The sequence below is a fragment of the Theropithecus gelada genome, chromosome 16 (genome assembly GCF_003255815.1).
Source record: "Theropithecus gelada isolate Dixy chromosome 16, Tgel_1.0, whole genome shotgun sequence".
In the NCBI taxonomy this organism is placed as follows: domain Eukaryota; kingdom Metazoa; phylum Chordata; class Mammalia; order Primates; family Cercopithecidae; genus Theropithecus; species Theropithecus gelada.
The window spans coordinates 22,412,765-22,431,461 of record NC_037684.1 but is presented as its reverse complement, the minus strand read 5'-3'; the positions used below and the strand labels follow the sequence as shown (position 1 = coordinate 22,431,461).

Here is an 18,697-nt window from a genome sequence, read left to right as displayed (position 1 = left end):
GTGTGCCACCACGCCCAGCTAATTTTTGTGTTGTTTTTTTTTTAGTAGAGACGGGGTTTCACCATGTTGGTCAGGCTGGTCTCAAACTCCCAACCTCATGGTCTGCCCGCCTCGGGCTCCCAAAGTGCTGGGATTATAGGCATGAGCCACCGGGCCTGGCCCAGAACTTTCTAAGGATAGCAGCCCTCGGGCCTATGGAAACTCTTTTCTGCCCAACCTTAGAGCTCAGCTTCAGTGTCACCCCATCTCTGTGAAGTTTCCTACTCTTCAGGCAGAACCAATTTCATCATTCACTTAATTTTTTGCTCAAGGCACCAGGTATACAGAAGGCATAGAACTTTGAATAGCAGAATTGCATTTGCTGCTATGTGTATACTACCAGATTGTACACACTTTACAAAGTGTGTTATTTTTGTTGTGCTCACTTGGCAAAAAGCCTTGCATCTGCCATCAGCTTTGTCAGTTTCTAATATAAACTATATATATTAGAATATATAGTTTACAAAGATTTACAAAGAGTTCTACAAAAAGTTTGAGCCAAATAACAGTTCTTCAGAGATTAACTTAACCAAAGTAAACAGTTAATAAAGGGCAGAATTGTGATTTGGATGCCACATTTTTTTCTAGCAGTTCATTGGTTTTCTGGCTGAATTCCACAGAGCCCTAGATTCTGCACAGGGCTTTATATGGCATGTAGGACAAGGAGGAGGCTAAGCACCTACTTGTATCATGTAGAGCAGTATCATTGTTGTCTCTGGTATATATTGGGATTCTGCGTATGATTTCCTTAAGAAATGTTTTGTTGTGCTGGGCGTGGTGGCTCAGACCTGTAATCCCAGCACTGTGGGAGGCCAAGGCAGGTGGATCACTTGAGGTCAGGAATCCAAGATCAGCCTGGCCAACATGGTGAAACCCCATCTCTACTAAAATTCCAAAAATTAGCTGGGCTTTGTGGTGGGCGCCTGTAATCCCAGCTACTCAGGAGGCTGAGGCAGGAGAATCGCTTGAGCCTGGAAGGTGGAGGTTGCAGTGAGCCGAGATCGTGCCTCTGCACTCCAGCCTGGGTGTCAGAGTTAGACTCTGTCTCAAAAACAACAACAACAACAAAATGGTTTGCTGGAAAAAGAGTGAAAAATACAGCATACCATTTTATTGCCTCTCTGTTGAATGAATCATTTGATAAATGAGAAGGTTCTAATTCAAGTCAGCTTTAAAATCCCTGCTCCCTAATGGGAGTGGTGTACTAGTAATATTAACCTTTTATCACTTTAATGGTAGTAAATTGTTTTAGAAAACCATGGGATCTATCTGCTGTTGACATAATATATTCTGCAAGGCATATAATAGTTCTGCATAGTTTGCTTCAGTGATCATGACAGCATTTATATATTTTTTTATTGTGGCAAAATCACACAAGGAATTCATTAGTAAAAGCCAAATCAGAGTTTTTAAATGGTAGTCAACCATGATATCTAATGGAAAGAAGCCAGGCATAGCAGCTCCATAATGCCTTGGTAAAACATTGTTAGTATCGTTAAATGCAATCAATCCCTTATAATGATTCAGACAGTTTTGTCATCCTATTACAAATCACTGTGAATTTCAGCTGTTGGAATAGCAGGAGACTCAGAAGTCAAATTCCTGTTACATCGACAATTTTGGATGTAGTAGAACGTCATGGAACTTTCTACCCATTAAATCAAGGATGAGTGAGCTTTTACTTGTTGAATTTTGATATCTGGATACTTAACTGTTGTGATAGAAATGGTATTAGAAAGCTGACTGCGGTGGCTCACGCCTGTAATCCCAGCACTTTTTGAGGCTGAGGCAGATGGATCACCTGAGGCCAGGAGTTAAAGAAGTCGGATCTTTATAGGCATTTTTCCTAATTAATAGTTCAATTGTAGCTTTTAAAACAGGGACTATAAATAGATGTCAGAGCACAGCGTAGTTTTAATCAGGTGAGATCTTTGGCCTGAGGGAAGATTCACCAATGCAGTGAGAGGTTACACTGGGGAAGTGTAGATACTTGCAGGTAGAGACTATTGATGTCTTAGGAGGACATTGTAAACAATCCACCTCCTTTCCCCCATATTCCAAGTCAGTAGCAGAAATAAAATTTAAAAATAGGCCAAGTGCGGTGGCCCACACCTTAATCCCAGCACTTTGAGAGGCCAAGGTGAGAGGATCACTTGAGGCCAGGAGTTTGAGACTAGCCTGGCCAACAAGAGGAAACCCCATTTCTACTAAAAATAAAAAAATTAGCTGGGTGTGGTGGCCCACACCTGTAATCCCAGCTACTCCGGAGGCTGAGACAGAAGAATTGCTTGCCCCCAAGAGGCAGAGGTTGCAGTGAGCTGAGATCACGCCATTGCACTCCAGCCTGGGCAACAGTGAGTGAGACCTGATCTCAAAAAAAAAAAAAAAAATTCAGATAGAAAGGTTGGTTCTAGTGTATTTTGATGAGGAAGAGTCAGAAAACTAGCTCCCCAAACTTCAAAGTCATTCCAGGAAAGTTGGTGAGTGAATGCCTAAGGCATGGTTTTGTAGTATCAGGTGAAGAGGGTGGGAACAAAAGGCAGAGGTAGGACAGCTTTGTCCTTAGCCCTTGCAGCAAATGTTTTTTTCCTGGTCATCTGCTTTCCTGATGCTTTGGATCATCTGTTCATAGTTGGGGCATGCTTGGAGGATAGAAACTTAAAATAACACAAGCAAAACACAGTTAAACCAAGGTACTTATCACAGATTTGTATAATATCTGCCTTCCCAAATTAAATGTAAATAAATTTTTGCAATATCCATGTTGTGGCTTCTCTCTATAAAACAGGAGTCTGCTTTTTTACTAAGTGCTTGAAAAAATATATATACTTAATATAAAAAAGTAATTTCTTGAGGAACCTGTATAGAGAGTGGTATTTAAGAACTTGAGAAGTGAAGACCAAATTGGGGTACTGCCAACTTAGCTTTAATGGGTCAAGACCACTTCTCATTAGCACCATTGCCTTCACATTGATGCTGTGCTGTGCAGGCAGAACCTGCCTTCCAGCAAAGTTGAAAATAATTGAATGTGGCTTGAAGATTCACTGTAAACAGTATTTTCTTGACAAAATGGTCAGTAAGTATGTATCAGAATTTGGCATAGTGTGTGACTGACTGAAAGCAGTTTAATAGGTGTATGTATCAATGGGTTTTACCCAGCACTTGTCTGTGAAAATCACTTTGATTGATGGTATAAAGTGTGACCTGAAAGTGTGGAGGATGACTAACTGCCCAGGTAAATAGCTGAATGGTAACGGTTATATGTATTTGAACATCAAGTTGCTATATCTTTTCGGAGAGCTAAGAGAACATCTGAAAGTGAGCGTTGTTACAATTGTGGCCTAAAGGTAACTGCTTCCACACCTGGGTTTTATTCATCCACAAATTGGGTGAGGACCTGTCTCTTGAACTTAGGAAGTAGATTCTGGAGAAAGAGATGTGTGTGTTCCTCCTCATACTTAGGTCTGGCTTTGAGGTGAGCTTTTGGCTCTCTCTAAATCAGGACAGTTTCACTTGGAGTTAGATTTTCATGATTCAGCTCTCTTTGAGGAGAAATTGTAAAAGGCAAAGAGTATATACAATAGTTGAAAATTAAAAGTACAAAATGGCAATTTTATGGTAGTAGAATATATGTGGTATGACTTTGCCTAGGTTTCAGTTATGTAAAATCAGACTTTATAATGTTTCATTTTTTCCACCATTTAACTAACCAGATGAATCTTCATGTTTAAAATCTCTTTTCCCTGTGATCAGATTTTAGTATTCTTTACTGTGGCCATTAAGCTAGAGTGGGTGCTGTTTGCTTTAGTGTATTCATTAATCTATTCATTGAACAAACATTTGAATCTCTCAGGCATCATGCTAGATGCTGTGTTGATGCTTTTTTCTCTTTCCTCCTTTTCTTCTCAGTTAATAACACATTAAAGATAAAATTTCATAATGTGTACACATGGGCACAGAGGATAGAATAATAGGCATTGGAGACTTGGAAGGGTGACAGCATGGAAGGGGGATAGGAGACGAGAAATTATCTAATAGGTACAGTGTACATCAAGCTTGTCCAACCCACGGCCCAGGACGCTTTGAGTGTGGCCCAACACTAATTTGTAAACTTTCTTAAAACATGAGTTTTTTTTTTTTTTTTTTAGCTCATCACCTGTTGTTAGTGTTAGTGTATTTTGTGTGTGGCCCAAGACAATTCTTCTTGCGTTTTGGCCCAGGGAGGCCAAAAGATTGGACACCCCTGTCCACCATTGGAATGATGGTGACACTTAAGAGCCCAGACTTCACCACTGTGCAAGAAATTCATGTAGCAAAACTGCAGTCATGTCTCTTAACTATAAAAATAAAGTAATAAAAAAAATGAAAGATCAAACTTGATTTTGGAATACTTTGCTGCACTAATAGACTGTACTTTCTTGTGTGCTACAATCAGAATGAGCTTTATGTTTCAGCAGAAAAATAGAACGAAGATTACAATTTAAGAAACATGAGCTCCCAGTTGTTACAGTTTAAAGCTTTTTATTATCTCCTGCAGGTTCATCTTCCTTCCTGTACAGTATTTTCAAACTTCCCAGTGGTTAAAAAGAAGAATATTTCTCATGTTCATACCATGGATTTTTCTCCAAGAAGTGGATACTTTGCCTTGGGGAATGAAAAGGGCAAGGCCCTGATGTATAGGTAGGTATTATTTATGTTTAAAAGTCAGAGATACCTATAAACTACGTGTGACAGTATGAAGAGATACTATATATTCCTAATTCTACAATTAGTAAATTATAGCCTGTTTATCTTGACTCTCATCTTCATTATCTTTAGGTATTTTTCTACCATAAAATGTCACTAGCAGAAAAGTTCACCAGGGGAATATATATATTTTTTGGAAAGCACTATTTTGAGAATGTCAAATTGAGGAAAAGTAGCCATTTTAATAATATTTCCACTTTCTTGGTGCCTTATGTTTAGATTAACTTTTGCTGATTTAATAATTCAGTTTATTCCACTAGATTTAATTGATTTCTTTTTAAAAGGTGTTTCTTTCCCTGTAGCTGTAAGCTGTAAATAAGGGTGTTAAGCACAAAGATAACCAAAACTTACATGCACTGTCCACGTTCTTTTCTGTACCCGACATACTTGGCTATAAAACAGGAACAAACAAAACCTAATTACATCATTGCCAGAAGATATAGGTGACAGGGTGGATCTTCAGGGCAAACTAAAGAGTTTTCAGTAGAAAACTTGCGATGTAAATCACAGCCCTCTTTCCTTGCTCCTTGTGTTGCTAGTGAATGCTACATAGAACCCTGTGTTTATGTTTGTATGCTTTAGGGAACTCCTGCTTTCAAAATGAACTAAAATCAGGAGTGAAGAAAAGGAGGAATGTAAATTGGTTTTGAGGAAATAGTTGTGAAAGAAGAATATACCAGACAATAATGTAGTTTAAAGTTCTACTTACTTTGAAAGGAAAATGGGTTATACCAGGATAATTTCATCAGTCTCATTTCAGATCAGATTTGGAGTGGTTCTATTTCAGTTTTGTATTTTATAAAAGGATGCAGATTCTTATTGCACTTCTCTTCCAAATCCTTCGGTATTTTTATAACTGAAATTTTCTTTTCTCTAAGACCCAAAGGCCATTAGATTGTTCACCAGGGGATTGCTCTGTAGAATGAGACTGTTTCTAGCTATACCAGTGACTGGAATGGACTGATGACATTTTTATTGATTATTTCTGATCAGGTATTTCATAGACCCCCATGTGAAACTTTGGAGTAAGCTTACTCATGTTATCTAAAATCTGAGGCATTCGAATCCTCCAGAATGTCAGATTGACGAGTCTGAACCTAACTGCCTGGTGTGAATGATTGTAATTACATATTTTTCCCGCTAAAATCTTCCTAAATGCCATTCTGTGATCTAATTGAAAATACTGTGGGTAATTACAAAGTTTAGATGATTATTTTTCACTTTTCCAGGTTGCACCATTACTCAGACTTCTAAAGAGACTATTTGAAGTAAGAAAACCCTTGTCTTACAAATTCTGCTGGTTTTAAGGTTACATCCATTGCTGTCAATTGGTGGAAGCAGCACATTAGCTGAGCTTTGTTTCTTTACCCCTAGGTTACTGCATCTTTATTTAGAGGGGTGGGATGGAAGTAGATCAGGAACCGTCTAGCTGAAGTTGAACCTTCTTTGGAAATTTCTTATCCCAAATCACAATAATCTGGCTCGGTTCTTCTGAGGTCTGATCTCTAATGTTGCATTCAATAATTCTCATCAAAATTGTAATTACTGAGCATGTTTAATCCACAAAAGACTTAATAACACAGAGAGATGGGTCTTCAAATATAGCTATAGCTTGTATGAGCTTAAATCCTCTTATATATATGTTTCTTGAGAAATTAGCAACTTGCCCTGTTTCACAGAGCTAGATAATGGGGCTGGCCATCAGTTCTACTGCCCAATATTTAAAACCGTAGAACATCCTTCCCTTCTCATAGCGTCCTTTTGGGTCTGAGATGCAGTGGTTCTGAGATTGAGCTTTGCAATTGGCCTCTTCATCTCAGTTGACTGTGGTCTCCTCAGAGATTAATGAATGTTGAGAGACTTTGAGAATGCAGATATATATATTTAATTAGGACAAAGGATTTTTGAAGTTACAGGCATTTTGGGCAAAGCTTTAGCCAGGAGGGGAAAGCAGTTTGGCTATCCTGTCTCTAAAGATTACATTGCCAGTACGTGTTTGTTGATGACCAGCAGCTATAAATCAGGTATGTAATTTCTTTTGTTCTTTCCTCAGGTCCAGTTGAGTCACAAGATAAGCCTGTCTTGATATATCGTCTCAGAAACTTTCCCGAATGTGTGATAATATATGGAAAATGATTTATAGAGCCAGTGTGCTTAAGAGCCGGTAATGTCTTAATAAACATGTGGCAGCTTTTGTTTGAAAATAAGTGTATCTGGTTCTTCCCACTACCCCCAACACACACACACACAAACTTGGATGCATTTAAGACTAAACATGAGAAATTGGAAACACCTGTCTGTAGCCAAAAATAAAATATAAGCAGATTTTCTCATACTTCACAGCTAACCCTGATGCCTAGTTTCCCCCTTCCTGAATAGATCTCTCTTTGCTTTAGGGGATCAGCTAACAGGTAGTCTCTTGAGCTGTGGAGGTCAGTCGGCTTGATATAGAGCAGTGAAATCTCACGTAGTGAAGTTTGAACTTCCAAGTCTTCTGGGAAAGGTGATTTTGGAAATGAAAAGGCTTTTCTGGGCTTATTACTTCAAATCATTGTCATTGTTATTTGAAGAGGGGGCATAGTAAACCTGGTAGTCTTGTCCTACAGATTATCAGCCACTGCCCTTCCTGGAGATAAGTGTTCATTATGCCAACTTAAATGTTTAATTTGTATTTCAAGGTTGACAGCTGGCTCCATAGTTATCTTATAATATAACCTTGCTTGAGACCAGTCCTTACATTTCTTAGGAAGAACTGACACTATGTTGTGCATTTAAGAAGCATTAAAGGGGTGGGCGGGTGTTATGAGAAGTATCAAGTTAGGTCTAATAGCTTTCAGCCCCACCCTCTACTAAAACATGGAAGAGAGAAGTCAGGGCGGAGGAGGGAGTTTTTTCAGCAACAGAAAGTAACTCTGCCCAGTGAAGTAATAGGTCCCTTTGTGTCTTCAAGGCTCTCCTGGGTCAGCTGGAGAGGACGTAGGATGTAGAGCAGTCCAATAGGTGTGGGTTGTGTTAACTTATCCCAGCATCTTTCTAAAAGAACATTTCATCTTGAGATGGACTATTGCAATCTAATTGTGGAGACACTTCCCCTATTTCCTTTCTCAGCAACTTTTTCCATAGTAAATAGTATTAATGCTAAAACCTCACATTCCTGAAACCAGTGGGCTTGTTAGTGCTATTTCTCTCTCCCATTGCTAGAGGGCAGCATTCTATCACATGAATAGTTGAAGGCAAGGCTTTTGGAGCTTTTTGCTGTCACCTTGTCCTTAGCTTCAGCTAAATCATTTCAGAAATGGACACCAAGCCTTACATGTGCTTATTTTGCGTGTGGTTTTCAGTTCCCAGAAGTGTGACAATTATAGGAACTTATTCTGCAGAAAATGATGGAAGCAGAGTCTAAATTTTAACTGTTCTTTTTTAAACTCTCTAGATCATTTTTATACACTACTAGGAGCAGAATAAAGAATCCAGTTCTAATCTCCAAGGTAGACAGATGTGCTATTTGTTCTGCAGACAGAGATGCTACTAATCCTGTGTCTTGTATTTTAACGTTTAATTTTTCCCCCCTCAGTGGAAGTTAGAGATTTGAGTCAGGCTTTCATTGCGTCTCCTTGTAACCAGAGAAAAGTTAATTCTTCAAGGAAATGAGATCCATAGCCGTGAACTTCTTTACAGATGCTCTTTTGGCAGTTGCTGTGACAGCATAAAAGTGGCTCGTGTCCCTGTTTTTGGGGGAAACCATCTTGAGCTGTGAGGTGATATTTTGCCATCCAGAGCCACACAGGATGTACTTGGGTATACTTTGAGTAATAAATCGACAAGTTGAAATCTTTGATGTATCCCATTCATCTCTCCCCTCGTCCTCACTAATATTTAGTGAACCGAATAATGATTAGTCTTACGAAGACGTTTCCTCTGTTTAAACAAAGTACGGGTGAAAAGTTATTTGCCTTACAGATGGACGTTAAGTGTGTGTGGGTATGTGTGTGTTTCTGGTGAGGATATGTAACCTGTTCTAAGCCGACCAGCTGAAGGGTTTGTAGGCATATCTGCACCTCCAGTTTGAGGATGGGATGGAGGCAAGCAAATGCCCATGAAGTCAGGTGCTTACTCACAGCTTCGAAGAGTTCTTAAGCTACTTGGGAAGATACTTAAATGCATCTGCAAAGTCATTACACAAGAAACAAAGCATTTTCCATTCTTTTATTTTAAACTGAAGGAAATGGAGGCTGGAGCAAGAGCCTTGGGGAGAAGGTAGGCTGTGGGAATGTGGATAGCACTTCCGACCCCCTGGTGCTGTAATTGTGCTGACCTCAGTAATATATACATAGAATCTCATACAATTCTCATTCCTCTGTGAGGAAAATAACATTTGTCATTTTACAGGGAAGTATACTGAGGTTTCAACAGATTGAACATCTTGGTCCCAAAGCCATCATTTTGACATAGATCAGTGGTCCACAAAGCAGGGTTTGCATACTCTAAGGGTATGAGATACAGCCCTTTAGATTGTGGGAAAGAAATACTAGAACTTCTATGCTGTGTAAAAAGTAGTTTTCTCCCAGTTACTTGGGAGGCTGAGGCAGGAGAATCACTTGAACCCGGGAGGCAAAGGTTACAGTGAGCCAAGTTTGTGCCACTGCACTCCATCCTGGCAACACAGTGACACTCTGTCTAAAAAAAGTATTTTTGTTACATAATGTATTCATGCTGTAGATCATAGAGATAACTTACAAACAGATACAGTTTTTTGTTTTGTTTTTGTTTTTGAGATGGAGTTTTGCTCTTGTTGCCCAGGCTGGAGTGCAATGTCGTGATCTCGGCTCACTGCAACCTCCACCTCCCGGGTTCAAGCGATTCTCCTGCCTCAGCCTCCAGAGTAGCTGGGATTACAGGCATCCATCACCACGGCTGACTAATTTTTGTATTTTTAGTAGAGACAGGGTTTCACCATGTTGGCCAGGCTGGTCTCGAACTCCTGACCTCAGGTGATCCACCTGCCTTGGTCTCCCAAAGTGCTGGGATTACAGGCATGAGCCACTGCACCTGGCCATAAACAGATATGTTTACATTGGGGGTACATTCAATGTACATTTCTTTTGAGACAGGGTCTTGCTCTGTCACCCAGGCTGGAGTACAGTGGCATGATCGTGGCTCACTGCAGCCTCGATCTCCCAGGTTCAAGTGATTCTTCCACCTCAGCTTCCCGAATAGCTAGTACTACAGAGGCACACTACCACGCCCATCTGATTTTTGTATTTTTAGTAGAGAGAGTGTTTCTCCATATTGCCCAGGCTGGTCTTGGAACTCCTGGGCTCAAGCAGTTTGCCTGCCTCAACTTCCCAAAGTGCTGGGATTATAATAGACGTGAGCCACCGGTCTCACCTCAATGTACATTTCTTATTAAAGGACCACTGGCCTAGGTGCCTCACTGGCATGCCAAACTTGACACATTTCCATACCCTGTCCTCCACTGTTCCCAAATTCTCTTTTTATGTTCCCTGTAATGTTAAAGCTTCTCCATTAACTGTCACATAAGCTAGGTATTTTAGACTGACTTTAAACTTGAGATTTTTCTCTACCCCAGCCCCGACCACAAAGACTAAGTTCAAAGCAATATTTTTCCAATTTTTCTCTGTAATGAATAAGACCTAGTATTTAATAGCACAACAAAGTGACTATAGTCAGTAATAATTGTACATTCTAAAATAACAGTGTAATTGGATTGTTTGTAACAAAGGATAAAAACAAAGGATAAAATGAGGATTGATACTCCATTTTTCATGATGTAGTTCTTTTTTTTTTTTTTTTTTTTTTTTGAGACAGTCTTGCTCTGTCGCCCAGGCTGGAGTGCAGTGGCACAATCTCGGCTCACTGCAACCTCCGCCTCCCAGATTCAAGTGATCCTCCTGCCTTAGACTCCCGAGTAGCTGGGATTAGAGGTGCACCCCACCACACACGGCTAATTTTTGTGTTTTTAGTAGAGATGGAGTTTTACTATATGGGTCAGGCTGGTCTCGAACTCCTGACCTCAGGTGATCCGCCCACCTCGGCCTCCCAAAGTGCTGGGATTACAGGCGTGAACCACCGCGCCCAGCCCTATGATGTAATTCTTACACATTGCATGCCTGTATCAAAATATCTCATGTACCCCATAAATATATACACCTACTATGTACCCACAAAAATTAAAAATTTACTAAAAAAGATTGTTCTCTCTAGCATACCGCCACTTCCCCAGCCCTCATCAGCTTTCACTTATCAAACAATCCTCTAACTGGTTTTATTACTTCCCACTTCCTGCTTTTCAATTGGATGCCCACATTATAGCCAGCGATTATTTTAAACATTTATTATGCAAGACTTCAAACATATAAAAGATGAGTCCATGCATGTTAGCTCACACGTGTAATCCCAGCACTTTGGGAGGCCGAGCCGGGTGGATCACCTGAGGTCAGGAGTTCGAGACCAGCCTGGCCAACATAGCGAGACCCCATCTATACTAAAAAATACAAAAATTAGCTGGGCATGGTGGTGTGCACCTGTAATCCCAGCTACTTGGGAGGCTGAGGCAGGTGAATCACTTAAACCTGGGAGGCAGAGGTTGCAGTGAGTCGACATTGCACTATTATACTCCAGCCTGGGTGATCAAAGACTCCGTCTCAAAAAAAAGAAAGAAAAAAAGATGAGAGATTAGTATAATAGTATGCATCACTTAGATTCAACAACTGGAAATCTTTATATCCTCACCCACAAACTCTGGTTTATTTTGAAGCAAAGGCAAGGTGTATTATTTCATCTGTAGTATATACAGAGATGTGTTTTAAGAATGCACATTTTAACATGCTATACTTGCTTAACATTCTTCAACAGCTCATCTCTCCCAAACACTCTTTAATTTCTCCATACATAGAACGGGCATAAAAACAGACCTGCCTTGTAGGATTAGTTACAACAGCACCTGGCCCGGAACACATTCTCAGTGAATGTTAGTTACAGTCATCATAATCATTTTGACCATGGTCAGCTGCAAGATGATGTTCAAGCTCCTTAGCTTGTTAGAAAGGCCTGTTAGTTTGGCCTTTTCACATCTCTCCAGCTTTCTCACTCCTAGGAGGCTGCCCGTATCTTGAGCTACTTGTAATTTCCCTGAATAAGCCAAGCTGTTGCTCTCCTCCATGACTTTGTTTTGCTGATGTGTCTCCCTTGCTTTTTCCTTTGCTTCCTTTCAAACATCGCTTACCTAGCAAGACTCAGTTGGAATTCCTTGTCCACATTTTTTGGTCCTAAATGGTAAACTGGATGGACTTTTACTATGGTACCTGTACCCTTTATTGTATTTGTTCACCACTAGATGTTGTTCATAATCTCATGAGTGAAACATGATTCCTGTTATTATTTTAGTTTGCTCAAGCTGTGATTTTGATTTCTGCCACTGAACAATGGGTAACACAAGTTAGGTGATTCATAATGTTAGAGGAGTTTATACTAGTTCGTCAGGGAAAGCAATACTTTCCCGCCTCCACATTCTTGACATGTATTTGTCAACTTCTTTCTTTCCTGCTAGGTTTTATTCACCTTTGTGTCTCCAGCATTTAGTTCAATGCTTGCTCCATATGTTAGACATATAATTTTATAAACTTTTATAAACTTTTTTATTTTATAAAAAAACTGACTTGATTACAGATAGAACAAAAAGTTGGCAACAAAGAGTCAAGCTCCATAAAATATTTGAGGGAATTATTCTGAGCCAAATATGAGTGACCAAGGCCTGATGCAGACTCTCAAGAGAGCCTGAGAACATGTGCCCAAGGTGGTTGGGTTATAGCTTGATTTTAGATATTTTAGGGGGACAGAGGCATGAAAGGAAAATAAATTTTGGGGCCCCCAAATCACTAAGCTAAAGGGAAAAGTCAAGCCAGGAACTGGTGAGGGCAAACCTGCCTCCCATTCTATTCAAAGTCATCCCTGTGCTGAGATAAATGCACATCTGATTGCCTCCTTTGGAAAGGCTAATCAGAAACTCAGAGGAATGCTACCGTTTGTCTCTCACCTACCTGTTACCTGGAAGCCCCCTCACTGCTTTAAGTTGTCCTACCTTTCTGGACAGAACCAATGTACCTCTTACATATATTGATTGATGTCTCATGTCTCCCTAAAATGTATAAAACCAAGCTGTGTCCCGACTGCCTTGGGCGCATGTTGTCAGGACTTCCTGAGGCTGTGTCACAGGTGCAAGTCCTCAACTTTGGCAAAATAAACTTTCTAAATGAACTGAGACTTGTCTCAGATATTCAGGGTTCACATTTTGGTAACCAGGAAGGAACTCTTGAGTGGAGGTGCCCCCCCCCCCCCCCCCCGGCCGCCGAACTTTGACAAATCTCCTATCAGTGCTTGGTACCATCTTGAGCTATCTTTATGGCTCAAACCAATAGGACAATTTGCTGAGGCCTGGAAGAATGCCCTCCAGAGAATCCCTGATCTCTCAAAATTTGGTCAAGATCTGATTTTGCTGTACAACTTTTTTTTTTTTTTTTTTTTGAGTTTTATTTGCTTCCTCCAGCACAAGGAAGGCAAGTTTTCCTGCTTCCATGATAATGGAAGGCAGGTTACTTCTTGAGGACTTTGAACTTGCTCCCAACCAGGGAAGGCGAATTTGAAGGTTTTTTTCCTGCTTCTAGGATAATAGAGAGCAGTCTTCAGCCTGAGACCTGTCCCCAGGTAAGTAACTGCATTGGGGTTTGTCTTGGCTAAAGTTAAGGTTAACAACCAGCTAGTCTTAATTTCTCCTTACCATTAGAGTGCTCAGTAATCATATAAGTTGTGCGATTGTTTGTTTTGCTTAACGTTTTTGTTGTTGTTTGTCTCTGTTTTTGTTGTTTCAACCTTTTTCCCATTGGGTTTGACCAACTGTATCTGACTTGATCAAATCCAAAGAAAGTTTCAAATTATGGGGAACAAGCCTTCTGAATTGACTAAATTCCCACACATACACAAAAAGGTGGCCTTGTTATATAAACAAAGCCTTCAAGTAGTCAAAATAAAAAATCTTTCCTTTTTTTTCCCTCTTGCGGGCTGTTTTTCATTTCCCCCATACTCCCCCCATACCTCCCTTCCCACGAAGGGAAGGTGACAATGGCTTCGTTAACACAAAGGTGATAACGGCCAGCAAAAAGGAAAAAAAAAAAGGAAAGCTATTTGATTTTGATTTTGATTACTTAAGGGGCTTTATTTACATAACAAGGCCACCTTTTGGGTAGCCAGGCCAAACTGTAAGAGCAATGGCTGTCACCCCACAGTGGAGTTGCATAGCTAATGTTCTGCCTTCTTTTTATCACCACGACAGCCTGGGTTTTGTCCCTAAATGAAGCCCTTTCTGGTTTCATACCTGATACTTCTGAAATAGCAGCAATTTTTCCTATTTGAAATACAGTAATGAAATTTAAAAAGACTTTTTTTAAAGGAACTCAATGGTTAAAAGTCAGCTCAATTAAAAGCTAACATCGGGCCGGGCGCGGTGGCTCAAGCCTGTAATCCCAGCACTTTGGGAGGCCGAGACGGGCGGATCACGAGGTCAGGAGATCGAGACCATCCTGGCTGACACGGTGAAACCCCGTCTCTACTAAAAAATACAAAAAACTAGCCGGGCGAGGTGGCGGGCGCCTGTAGTCCCAGCTACTCCGGAGGCTGAGGCAGGAGAATGGCGTGAACCCGGGAGGCGGAAGCTTGCAGTGAGCTGAGATCCGGCCACTGCACTCCAGCCTGGGCGGCAGAGCAAGACTCCGTTTCAAAAAAAAAAAAAAAAAAAGCTAACATCGAAGATGCATGCGTGTGTGTGTTTGTATTTTAAAGGACTTTATTTTTTTTTTCCTCTTAGGACCTTGTCTTTTTTTTTGAACAAAAGCTTTTTTCTTCTCTGTTGACTGAATTCCGTTTTCTTTATTTGCTTCTGCTGTCCCTCCTTTCTCTTGCACCCTCTGCTGCATGAAGGACCTAAAATAGTTTATAATAGTCTGAAGTTCCTTAAAGAAAACAGAGAAGGTGTAATCCCAGCACTTTGGGAGGCCGAGGTGGGCGGATCATGAGGTTAGGAGATCAAGACCAGTCTGGCCAACATGGTGAAACCCTGTCTCTACTAAAAAAAAAATACAAAAAATTAGCCAGGAGTGGTGGCGGGCACCTATAGTCCCAGATACTCAGGAGGCTGAGGCAGGAGAATGGTGTGAACCTGGGAGGCGGAGCTTGCAGTGAGCCGAGATCACGGCCACTGCACTGCAGCCTGGGCAACAGAGCGAGACATTGTCTCAAAAAAAAGAAAACAGAAGATGCCAGACTCCCTTTTGGGAAATGTTTGTTTTTCCTTATGGAATCCAAAGAGTGTAAACAGACAAGTTTGTCTCAGTTCTCAAACTGCTTTTGTATTGTGTTACCTGATTTTTTTAAACTAAAATAGTTATTGCTACAGAGGCAACTCTTGGGTTGTTAAGGAAGAATGTAGTTTAGACACTTAGAAATGTCTTTGTTTAAAAAATTTTTTTTTTGCGTGCACTGGAGAAGTATCATGAGGTCTAGCCTCACAGTAATTCTTCCTTTTTGGAGATCCAGGATTCAGGTGGCTCTGCCCAGAGATCAGAGATCCACTTAAAAGGGAGATAGTCCCTATCTAAATAAAATTGGTTTCCTTATACAATCCTATGATACATTTCTATAATTTTATGTTTGATTTGGCATCCATCTTTAATCTCCCTCTAGCACCACCAGACTTTTTCTCTCTGTACCTTGAGATGTAAATTTCGTTACCTGACTTTTCATCTAAGAGTTGTTTCCTTCAATATGCAGATTTAAGGCTATTTAGCTGACAACTGCCGGGGTAATGAAACAGGTTATCAGGAGTTCGCAAGTCTAAGACAGGAAAAGAAAAGTAGGTCTTATGAATCTATCAGATGTACTTGTATTGGTATGCCTAATATGTCTGTGTAATTATGTGTTGTGTACACAATGTTTCACTACTAAAAATATATAAAAGCTCTAATTTTCGTTCCAAGATGGCTGAATAGGAACAACTCTGGTCTGTAGCTCCCAGTGTGATTGATGCAGAACATGCGTGATTTCTGCATTTCCAATTGAGATACCTGGTTCCTCTCACTGGTACTGGTTGAACAGTGGGTGCAGCCCACAGAGGGTGAGCTGAAGCAGGGCAGGACATCGCCTCACCCAGGAAATGCAAGGGGTCTGGGGATTTCCCCTTCCTAGCCAAGGGAAGCCATGACAGACTGTACCTGGAAAAATGGGACACTCCCACCCAACTACTGCACTTTCCACAAGGTTTTAGCAACCAACAGACAAGGAGATTCTCTCTCATGCCTGACTTGGTGAGTCCCACGCCCACGGAGCATTGCTCAAGGCTTGCGCAGCAGTCTGAGATGGACCTGTGAGGCTGCAGCCTGGTGGGGAGAGGGGCATCTGCCATTGCTGAGGTTTGAGTAGATAAACAAAGTGGCGGGGAAACTCAAACTGGGTGGAGCCTACCACAGCTCAGCAAGGCCTACTGCCTCTATAGATTCTACCTCTGTGGGCAGGGCATAACTGAATAAAAGGCAGCAGAGGCTGGGCGCAGTGGCTCATGCTTTAATCCCAGCACTTTGGGAGGCTGAGGTGGGTGGATCACGAGGTCAGGAGATTGAGACCATGGTGAAACCCCTTCTCTACTAAATATACAAAAAATTAGCCAGGCATGGTGGCGGGTGTGCCTGTAGTCCCAGCTGCTCAGAGAAGCTGAGGCAGGAGAATGGTATGAACCCAGGAGGCAGAGCTGTGAGCTGAGATCACACCACTGCACTCCAGCCTGGGTGATAGAGCGAGACTCCATCTGGAAAAAAAAAAAAAAAAAAAAAAGGCAGCAGAAACTTCTTCAATCTTAAACATCCCTGTCTGACACCTCTAAAGAGAATGGTGGTTCTCCCAGCATGGCATCTGAGCTCTGAGAACAGACAGATTGCCTCCTCAAGTGGGTCCCTGAACCCCATGTAGCCTAACAGGGAGACACCTCATACAGGCAGGTGCCCCTCTGGGACAAATCTTCCAGAGGAAGGATCAGGCAGAAATATTTGCTGTTCTGCAATATTTGCTGTTCTGCAGCCTCTGCTGGTGATACCCAGGCAAACAAGGTCTGGAGTGGACCTCCAGGAAACACCAACAGACCTGCAGCTGAAGGACCTGAATAGCATCAATATCAACAAAAAGGACATCCATACCAAAACCCCATCTGTAGGTCACCAGCATCAACAAAAAGGTCATCTACACCAAAACCCCATCTGTAGGTCACCAGCATCAAAGACCAAAGGTAGATAAAACCACAAAGATGGGGAGAAACCAGAGTAGAAAAGCTGAAAACTCTAAAAACCAGAGTGCCTCTTCTCCTCCAAAGGATCGCAGCTTCTCACCAGCAGTGGAACAAAGCTGGATGGAGAATGACTTCGACAAGCTGACACAAGTAGGCTTCAGAAGGTCGGTAATAACAAACCTCTCTGAGCTAAAGGAGCATGTGCTACACCATCACAAGGAAGCTAAAAACCTTGAAAAAAGATTAGACGAATGGCTCACCAGAATAAACAGTGTAGAGAAGAACTTGAATGATCTGACAGAGCTGAAAACCATTGCACAAGAACTTTGTGATGCATGCACAAGCTTCAATAGCCAATTCGATCAAGTGAAAGAAAGGATATCAGTGATTGAAGATCAAATTAATGAAATAAAGCAAGAAGACAAGATTAGAGTAAGAAGAAATGAACAAGGCCTCCAAAAAATATGGGACTATGTGAAAAGACCAAATCTACATTGATTTGTGTACCTGAAAGTGATGGGGAGAATGGAGCCAAGTTGGAAAATACTCTTTAGGATAATATCCAGGAGAACTTCCCCAAGCTAGCAAGGCAGGCCAACATTCAAATTCACAAAATACAGAGAACACCACAAAGATACTCCTTGAGAAGAGCAACCCCAAGACACATAATTGCCAGATTCACCAAGGTTGAAATGAAGGAAAACATGTTAAGGGCAACCAGAGAGAAAGGTCCAGTTACCCACAAAGGGAAGCCCATCAGACTAACAGCAGATCTCTCAGCAGAAACCCTACAAGCCAGAAGAGAGTGGGGCCCAATATTCAACTTTCTTAAAGAAAAGGATTTTCAAACCAGAATTTCATATCCAGTCAAACTAAGCTTCATAAGTGAAAGAGAAATAAAATCCTTTACAAACAAGCAAATGCTGAGAGATTTTGTCACCACCAGGCCTGCCTTACAAGAACTCCTGAAGGAAGCACTAAACATGGAAAGGAACAACTGGTACCAGCCACTGTAAAAACATGTCAAATTGTAAAGACCATCAATGCTAGGAAGAAACCACATCAACTAACGGGCAAAATAACCAGCTAACATCATAATGACAGGATCAGATTCACACATAACAATATTAACCTTAAATGTAAATGGGCTAAATGCCCCAATTAAAAGACACAGACAGGCAAATTGGATAAAGAGTCAAGACCTGTCAGTGTGCTGTATTCAGGAGACCCATCTCACGTGCAGAGACACACATAGGCTCAAAATAAAGTGATGGAGGAAGATCTACCAAACAAATGGAAAGGAAAAAATAGCAGGGGTTGCAATCCTAGTCTCTGATAAAACAGACTTTAAACCAACAAAGATCAAAAGAGACAAGGGCATTACATAATGGTAAACGGATCAATTCGACAAGAAGAGTTAACTATCCTAAATATATATCCACCCAATACAGGAGCACCCAGATTCATAAAGCAAGTCCTTAGAGACCTACAAAGAGACTTAGACTCCCACACAATAATAATGGAGACTTTAACACTCCACTGTCAATATTAGACAGATTGATGAGA

At 41.0% G+C, this 18,697-nt stretch overlaps 1 protein-coding gene across 1 annotated transcript in view; it reads left to right on the top strand.

Moving 5' to 3' along the window:
• UTP18 (UTP18, small subunit processome component) overlaps window positions 1-6,989 on the top strand; it is a 36,211-nt gene extending 29,222 nt beyond the window's left edge. The window contains exons 12-14 of the mRNA XM_025361014.1: window positions 4,577-4,719; window positions 6,015-6,053; window positions 6,839-6,989. Of these exons, the coding sequence (XP_025216799.1) occupies window positions 4,577-4,719; window positions 6,015-6,039 (168 nt within the window). The 3' untranslated portion in view covers window positions 6,040-6,053; window positions 6,839-6,989. The remainder of the gene's footprint in view (window positions 1-4,576; window positions 4,720-6,014; window positions 6,054-6,838) is intronic.
• Window positions 6,990-18,697: the final 11,708 nt, after the last annotated feature.